Source organism: Octopus bimaculoides, chromosome 1, assembly GCF_001194135.2.
Source record: "Octopus bimaculoides isolate UCB-OBI-ISO-001 chromosome 1, ASM119413v2, whole genome shotgun sequence".
In the NCBI taxonomy this organism is placed as follows: Eukaryota; Metazoa; Mollusca; class Cephalopoda; order Octopoda; family Octopodidae; genus Octopus; species Octopus bimaculoides.
Window position 1 is genome coordinate 20,712,016 of NC_068981.1, and position 9,960 is coordinate 20,721,975.

At 36.9% G+C, this 9,960-nt stretch overlaps 1 protein-coding gene across 1 annotated transcript in view; it reads right to left on the minus strand.

Annotated features, from left to right (window-relative positions):
- Positions 1–9,960, minus strand: part of LOC106882326 (probable phospholipid-transporting ATPase IIB) — a 103,678-nt gene that overhangs the window by 30,778 nt on the left and 62,940 nt on the right. Inside the window, exon 3 of the mRNA XM_014932972.1 lies at positions 422–572. Coding sequence (XP_014788458.1) covers positions 422–572 — 151 coding nt within the window. The remainder of the gene's footprint in view (positions 1–421; positions 573–9,960) is intronic.

Genomic DNA, 9,960 nt, shown 5'->3' on the forward strand with positions numbered 1-9,960 from the left:
AGATCTAGTCAATCATGGGTCTAGTCAATCATGGGTCTAGTCAATCATGGGTCTAGTCAATCATGGGTCTAGTCAATCATGGGTCTAGTCAATCATGGATCTAGTCAATCATGGATCTAGTCAATCATGGGTCTAGTCAATCATGGGTCTAGTCAATCAGACCTACCTAGGATTTAAACAACAGCAAGTACCATGGTCTCTGCAAGAGATAGTACCCAAATCTCCCCCAAATCACATCTTAAAAATAAACAACACCTTGGATAATGTAGTCCTAGATACTTCTAAAAGACAAAATAGTTGATCATCAGTCTACTAAAACAGGGTTGACTCGGAGCTAACAACTGCTATCAAAGACCTCCACCTGTACACTCTTATAATAGTACTGATATTTCCAAAAGATGATCATAGTATTATTTCTTACCTTTGGTATGAAACTAAATACACTATACTTCTGATTTCTGATCACATTCTTGGAGTACTTCTCCAGTGGGCCCCTTGATAAACCTATATGTATAATACGGGGCTGTAACTCTTTCTTCCTGCAACATTTTGAAAATAAAGATGCTAAACACCTGAAATAGAAAACAAAAACAAAGAGTCAATTAGCAGTAATTAAACAAAATTATAACTCACTTTTATCACCTTTTATTGTTTCAATCATTGACAGTGGGTATGCTGGGGAAAAAAACTTTAAGAGGTTTATTTGAACAAGTCAACCCTAGTACAGTAATCCCTCAACTATCGTGGGTGTTATGTTCTAAAACCTCCCGAGATAGGTGAAAATCTGTGAAATAGAAACAGTACTGTATAGTATATATTGTGTACCTTGCTCTTATGCTTTTCTTTCTAATCTGATTCAAACTGATACAGACCAATATAAGCCAACAAATTTTCTTGACAATCCCTAGTATCAGTACTCACTTTCATTCTTTTAGAATCTGATTTTAAATCCTAACAAGATTCAATCAATTTTACTTACTCCTCTTACAAGAATTGGTTTGTGTCTAGTGAAGTAGTTACAAATTTCTTAGAGATGGTGAGAGAAATAGTAGAAATACTAGTTTAACCCTTCAGTATTCAGATTATTCTGTTGAATGTAATGCTTGTTTATTTACATTGTTTTGAATTTATCATCAATCTATCTTGTAGCTTCGATATTTTGATGATGTGATTGTTTAATTTAAGAATGGCATTATAGGATAAGTGCGAGAGGTTGGATCTGGCCAAGCAAAATATTTGGGCCTGATATGGCCAGTTTAAATACCAAAGGGTTAAGATTCATTTCTTGATTGTCATATAGAATATTATTCAGTTAATTGACAGAATTAGCAGTTACAAATAGATGTCATGAAATGACTGAAGTACTGAAATGGTATGTTATAATCATCATTACATGGGTCGGATGGAATTTGTTGAGGCAGATTTTCTATAGTCAGATGTCTCTTATGTCACAAACTCTTCCTCATTATCAAGTAAGGTAATATTTCCACATGACCAAGAATATATTTTTCTACGTTGGGCCTCACTGAGGCAATGACAAGAGACCAAGACCTCTTAAGATATGCTGTGATTGAGAAGACCCAGCAAGTAAAGTGAGATCACAACTGTAGCCTGTACCAGTGTCACACAACCAGCCCATTTAAAAAGTACCTTTGAATCATCAGGCGACATGCCATGCTTGAGGAGACCTACTGAGTCAAGTAAAATCAAAGTCACAACCAGAATCTCAATCAAATCGAAATCAAAATGGAAATTGCAGTTGCGGTCAATGCCAGTACCGCCTGACTGGCTCCCATGCTGGTGGCACACAATAAGCACCATTCATGCGTGGGTCATTGCCAGTGCCGCCTGACTGGCTCCCCGTGCCAGCAGCATATATAGAGAACCATCTGAACATGGTCGATGCCAGCCTCCCGCCCTGACTAGCTCTTGTGCTGGTAGCATGTAAAAAGCACCCTCCGAACATGGCCGATGCCAGTGCCACCTGACTGGCTCCCATGCTGGTGGCATGTAAAAAGCATCCACTACACTCTCGGAGTGGTTGGCATTAGGAAGGGCATCCAGCTGTAGAAACCTTGCCAGATCACATTGGAGCCTGGTACAACCTCCTGGCTTGCCAGTCCCCAGTCAACCCATCCAACCCATGCCACCATAGAAAGCAGTCATTTGTTGATAATGATTGCTCCTACTGCTAAATGTAATTAGCAGTAGGAACAATCATCAGCATGGAAAACGGACGTTAAATGATGATGACATAAGGCTGGAAAGACACTACTTGTAGGATAGTGACACTTGCTTACAATCATTAAGCAATGCCAAGGTAAGGAGTCAGAGATACACACACAATGGGCTTCTTTCAGTTTCTGTCTATCAAATCCACTCCTGAGGCTTTAGTTGGTTCAAAGTTATAGCAGAAGACACTTCCCTAAAGTGTCACATAATGGGACTGAACCTGAAACCATGGGTGAACCGCGATGTACCAAGTGAGTGATGAGTGAACCGCGATGTACCAAGTGAGCGATGGGTGAACCATGATGTGGTTGGGAAGCAAACTTCTTATACACAACCAATAAGCTGACATGGGTAGATTTGCTGAAACAAGTTTCACATAGTGGATCATAATACTTTATAAGACACCATGTTGTTACTATTTTAGAATTAGGTCTACTGGCTGGTTTGGGAACTACTTAAAAAATTTGGCAGGGCAACAATATGCTATTTCCTATTTTATTTGAAAATTTATATCAATGACATTTTTGGTCAATCATTAAAATTTTTAGACAATTCAGATGAATTCTACTATGCAATATTCTTCAATACTTTCATTCATGAATGCACAATCTTAGAAACACAAATCCCAGCAGCACAATAATATCTGTGGAATTAAGTAACTTCATACATTAATTTACCAATGTTGTTCGTTTAAAGTAATGCATAATTAAGAAGAGCCACTGACATGAAATTCCATGAACTTTTACTTCCCACTGAAATTTATTGCACTGTTGATCATCTATTGCTGATTACATCATGCAAACAACTGCTAACAGCACTATTAATTATCTGTTCTGAACATGTTGCTCGAGCAATCATTACACCTGCATGGTAATATTTTAAAATATTTTCTTCACAAATCCAATATAAAATTTCAATGTTGTTTAGAGTTAATTCTCAATTCAAAATATTTTGATAATTATAAATAATTAATATTGTGAAACGACATTTGCATATATTATGTAATGACTGAATCCAGGATTGAAACACTGACAGCAAAAGATTTCCTTTAGGGAAAAAACTTCACCATTGCAGTGTGACAAATGTTGTTTATTAATAAATTTACACTAGCACTAACATGCCGTCTTAAAGATAGAATAAGTTTTTCAATGTATCCCTCTTTATTTAAAGACAGTAACAGTGTAAACTGAGAAATTTTAAGCTGATATTTCTAGCACATTTAGTGACCACATAGAGGCACTCTCATATATGATAAAGTAAACCAGAAATTGTGAGCAGCAGTTACGCAGAAGTGGCAACTATTTTAAAATAAATCCCAATTATTCCAAATCTATATCCACTTATATTCTGAGCAAATGATCAAAGTATAAAATAAAGAGGTTTTAAAAATCCTGTCTAATGGATCCCAAGAAGAGAAATAAAACACTATTGCAATAAAATGTTATGTAAAGTGCACAATCCTGAAATACAAATTCACAAAACTAGTTTAATAATGCATGCTTCAACAGCTAACCAACAAAAATAGTGTTGTAATAAGTCAAATTCAAAACAAAATAAAAGGTTACATAAGATAATGTAGGCCGTCTGGACAGAAGTAAAGACAGCATTATTACAACCAGAATGCCTTTGAACATAGATCTAGTCAATGAGAATTAATAATAACAAGACAAGCTAACAAGAAAACTAAAGTCAACAATGATATCTTTACATAGTCATTTGACCTGCTAGAAATAGCAACCAAATCTCTTTCTAATCAAATTTACTATCTTAAAAAAATGACACATAAAATGTAGCCCTATATACTGCTAAAAGAAAAAAAACAGACTTGTTGGATGCATTTGTTTTATCAAAGGTCTGGTCAATTAGGATTAACCTAGGGTTAAACAGCAACAAACAGGTAGAAAAAGGAAATTCAAGGTGTGTTGAAAATATGGAGATATGAAAGTTATATCACTGCAACATCATCATCGTTTAACGTCCGCTTTCCATGCTAGCATGAGTTGGACGATTTGACTGAGGACTGGCGAACCAGATGGCTACACCAGGCTCCAATCAGATTTGGCAGAGTTTCTACAACTGGATGCCATTCTTAACGCCAACCACTCCGAGAGTGTAGTGGGTGCTTTTATGTGCCACCGGCACGAAGGCCAGTCAGGCGGTATTGGTAACGGCCAGGCTCAAAATGGTGTATTCTATGTGCCACTTGCACAGGAGCCAGTCCGGCAGCACTGGCAATGACCTCGCTCAAATGTCTTTTCACGTGCCACCATAATATGACATAATACAACGGTGATAACTGTGCTATCCTGGCCCACCATGAAACCAAACAAGAATTCTAAGATGCAAGAACATAAAAATAGTACTTGTATATACACTTTAGCAGTGATGAAATATGCAAAAATAATCAACCATATCGATCACATTAAAATAATTATTTGAGGACGATGATGGTTATTGTTATTAATATTAGGGTGGTCAATGACAAAATCAATGTTTAGTTTCACTCTTTTAGATTCTGAGTTCAAATCCCACTGGTGTAAACTTTGTCTTTCATCCTTTCAGGGATCAATAAGATAAAGTATCAATCAAGTACTGGAGTCAATTTAATCAACTAACCCCTTACCTCAATATTACAAGTTAGTTACCTAAATTAGAAACAATGTAAGAAACAGTTAAGATGAGGTATTTAGTTTCACTCTTTCACATCCCAAGTTCAAACCTCACAAAAGTCATCATTGTCTTATATTTTTCTGGATGATAAAACGAGTTCCAGAAATGTATATTTGGTTAATTAAAAAAAAACCATACTACATTCTGTAAATATATGACCTTATACCAAAGTTAGAATCAATCTCTTCTAAACAACTATATTGAAAAAATTATTGTTATTATTCTGAGATTAATAAAATACCTGTAATATACTAGTGTCAATTTAACTGACTGCACCTTACCTTAAAATGTGGCCTTATGCCAATTTAAGAGGAAATAAAATAAAGCAGTAGTCAAGTGCTGAGGTAGTTATTATCGACAGCTCCCCTCCATCTAAATTTGTGGCCTTGCACCTCTGTTAGAAACAATTATAATAAAAATAAGTTTTTCCATATATCAACTTGTGATACACCAGAACACATTATCATTGATGTTTCCTGGATCATTAGGTGTTCCAGGTCTTTCAACGTCAGACACCTTCACTTAGGTAACCCAGAGAAGGTTAATCAAACTCCAGTTTATATCCAGTTAACACTACCCCTTCTAGGGCTCATACCTTAATAATTATCATTGCCATAGTTATTTAGAAAAGATAGGGAAAAGTGAATGATAGGATGATTGAGAGAGCAATGAATTAAATATCTTACAGTATTATTCAGTTAAGTTTCTTTATATTCTGAAATCAATCCCATTGAGAACAGCTTTGTCTTTCAGCCTTTTGAGTTTGACAAAATAAGTATCAGTTCTTATTCTAATATACCCGAAGAACACCCAGTCCCACTGTTTATCAGGTCAGATACATAATAGAAGTTAACAACTACAACTAGAGAGCTTTCCGAGATGTGAAAGCATTTCTTGGGTGTTCTCACTGCAAACTACTTCTGTGCATCAAATTTTCTTCTGTCAGCTTGCCCATGATCACATTGCAGCACTTGTGGACCTATATTTTACACTGGATACATCATCATCATTTAACGTCCGTTTTCCAAGTTGGCATGGGCTGGACAGTTTCATCAGAGCTGCACAAGGTTCTTCTCTGATTTGATTTAGTTTCTTCAGTAAGATGCCCTTCCTAATGCCAACCACTTCACAAAGTGTGCTGAGTGCTTTTTTATGTGATACTGGCACAGGGATCTTGCAGGCCAATCCTCTTCAGCAGGAGGAGCAGCATTAACACTTCTTCTGTGGAGGACCTCCTTGGGTATAGTAAGGCACCAGATATCTCATATGGAATTCCTACCTACTGCATTTCTGTTTATCAAACCTGGTAACTTTCCGGATGGCAATAAAATCCTGTCTGCTTTCTATGCAACTAAAACTCGTCTTCACTAGATTTACTTTGAGCAAAATCTGGAATTAATAATTCCAGATTTTGCTCCCATATTTAGAACTTCCCCAAAATGTTCAATAGATTCACTTGTGAGAAATGGTCATAAATTCTTCTTCTGTGGCCTGGAAAACAAATATGCTAAATTCTTCACTGAACTGAATTTCTAACTCTTACATTACTGACAGCATCTCTGTTCATGGCTTGTATAGACTTCAGAATCCATTTATTTACACCTAAATTTCTTAGTGTCCACCAAACTGCTAAATGTGGAACACTGTCAGAGTTATCTTTATGTTGATGAATGCTTACTAATAGCCTCAGTTTAACTATTCTCCAGTGACCCTTCAGTTTTACTTCAATCACACTATACCCCATACAATTCATCACTTCAGAGACATAATATAACTCAAAGAACAGATCATTGGGCCATACCTTGTCATTCAACTGACCACCTGTGAGTTAACAGAGCCAATGTACTTGAGCTGGTAGAAAAAGCAGCCTAACATCTTAGAAAGGAAGAACACATTGTAAGAAGTACCCCTGGATATACACCAAGATGGAATAATAACAGCTGGACTACATTTGCTTAAGTTTACCAGATCAGGACGGACTTGAATTAACAATTTACAACTTGTATGTTATAAGGTTTGCTCAAACAGGGTTGATGTGGGATTGCATAACATAACAACCGTGTTATCATTCTGAAGAGAATGTGTACTTATTGTTCTTTGTAGTCTCATATTTTATGTATACATTATACATCCAATCAACCTCACCCAACCTAATCTACATTGTGACAATATAAACTTCAAAAGACCTAAGTTACTGTTGCACAAGGTTGTGGGAATTTATTAACGTTTTATATAAATGTCATGTTTGCAGTACACAGCTATTTATGTGCATGAATGCGTAGAAAATAATTTACACAAACAAATCAAACCTAAGTTTCACATCCACTTTCCAATGAAGCAATATGAAGAACAGTACAAAACAATTATTTGTTTTCACACACAAGCATATATATGTATACGTGTGTATATATATGTGTGTGTGTGTGTGTGTGTGTGTGTGTGTTTGTGTATATATGTGTGTGTCTAGCATATCATATTTAATTTAACAAAGGAAAGGTTAACAGTGACTTAGGTTACCTTCATTAGAAAGTCTGGCAAAGGGAACTAAGGCAAAACTTCCAAGCCACAGTGTGAGTATGTAATACCATTACCATCATTTAATATGTGTTCCATGCTGGCATGAGTTGGACAATGCAACAGGATCTCACAAGTAAGAAGACTGCACTGAGCTCCAGCGTCTGCTCTGGCAGGATTTCTACAGTTGGATACCCTTCCTAATGCCAACCACTTTACAGAGTGTAGTGGTTGCTATCTTTGCAGCACCAGCACTAGTGGGGTCACCCAGTAACTCACAAGACAAATCTCCTCAAATGAATGGAGGGTGCAGCATTGAGGTTATATCACTTTATGCCAAATGCTGAGAGGTTAAAACATGATGGAGGGACAGGAATAGGGGTCTTGCTGTAGAAGCTACATGGCTGCTCCAGCCAGAAGGGATGATGGATATGAGATATCAGAAGGTACCCTCAAGGTACAAGGTGATTATATGAGAGAATATGGACAGAAGATCAAGGATGGTTAGGTTCATGAGAGTGTGAAAGGAAAGTGGAGATGGTCAGAGATGTGAACACAGGTGGCGATGTGGTTAATGGTGAATCTCAGTTTGGGCAGAAGGGTAAAGATAAGAATGGGTCAAAAAGGGGTAGATGATAAGTGGCAGTATGTAAAGAGGGGTGGTGGAGTGCAACAGTAAATAAAACCATAAACAGATGAGAAATAAAGACATGTGAAATAGGGGAGTGAGAAAGGAGACAGTGAGAGAGACAAACATCAGAGGAATACTGAAGTGGATATAGTGACAAACAAAGGAGGTGGGTACCGATGGTAGATATGAGGAGGATGTTCAGGGGAAACAGGCATTCAGTGGAAAATAAAGTAGTAAGGCATGATACTGAAAATGTGAGATAGGTAACAAGAGAAGTGGTTCCAAGGAGGGATAACATGTAGCACAAAAAGAAGAATAAAAAATGTGTAGTTCTGCCATCATATAATTACAGCACTTGAGTAAATAGTGCCATAGTTAGAAGAGTGATAGAGGGATGAGTGTTAGGAAGATGGTTGTGAGGAAGACTTGACAGAGGAAGGTCTGGATGTGGGGCAAAGACAAAGGATATGCTATGCTTTTAGGATTTCAATTTTTTGCTGGGAAGTCTTCAAGCACAGTGAATCACCAATCATCTCAATCCTTTCTCATCTCCTCCATGAGGCTCAAGAACAGTGGTCAGTCTTCACTACTTCATCCCATATCTTCCTGGGTCTCCTTCTTTTACAGGTTCCATCCACATTTAATGATTGACACTCTCTTATGCAGCTGTCTGCATCTATACACATCACATGAGCATACCAGTGCAGTCATTTTTCTTGCACACTGCATCTTCTGCCTAATTTTTCTCAACATATTTGCACTTTGTCATATGTGCACATTGGTGTCACACATTCAACAGAGCATAGTAACTTCATTTCTTTCTAGTCTTCATATGTCCTATCCAATCACAACCCATGATTGTCTACCACATAGCATCACTATTTGTACACAGGAATCATACAATTTGCCTTTCACTCTGAGAGAAAGAGAGGCCTTCTATTACCAACTTTCTCCAGCTGGTTCTTAATCTTGTAATTATACTTTTAGAACGTCCTCCTCTGTTGTTAATTAACAGAAATGTTCTGTTACCTCTAAGGATCCTTCTAGGCATTTAAGAAAATTTGTTTTTTGTGTGTTCTTAGTGTTTATTGCTCTTTGTGCATCTGCCACAAACAAAGTCTACTTTCTCTGTTAATCTTCCTGTGATTCCATTGTACCTCTTAATCATGCAGCCATGTCTGCAGCTCAAGTTCGCTTCACAATCACAACATCCAGAGTTCAATCCCAGTTGGCAGCACTTTTGGCAAGTGTTTTCTACCCTAGCCTGACTTTTAGCAAAATATTGTGAATGAAATCGGGTGGAAAGAAATTGTATAAATGCTGTACTTGTAATTTAAAGGACCAGCCTCATCACACTGATCTTGTCATTATTTTCAAGGATACAAGTGTGTGTGGAATAGTCAGTCATTTACACACTAAAACAAGTAGGTAGTTCAGTTGATCAAACAACAGGAACACTCAAAATGGAAACCAAAGGAACCCACACACACACATTTTTATGTGCTTATGGGTATTTATAAGTGTTTGAATTTGTGTGCATAAAAGATGTGTATGAATCCACAAATCTATGTTCACACACAAAGATGTGTGTATATAAACTTAAGCATAAGTATGCATTTATGAGTTTTTATATGCATATATTTGTATTATTTATGAGGATAATCAGAACATTTGTAGCAGAATTATTGAAGAGAGGTTTTCGTAACCTTCTTTTACTAACCACTCAACTGTGCAGATGGCAGTGGTTAACCTACTTTTAATAGATAGGTAAGAAATAATGTCTTGACTATTTTATCTCTTATACAATACAATGGCTGTAGCAAGGTTGATCTGACATCTGACAGCTTATATTCCATCCTGGAGGACAACACAAAGAAATATATATCATCATCATCATCATCATCGTTTAACGT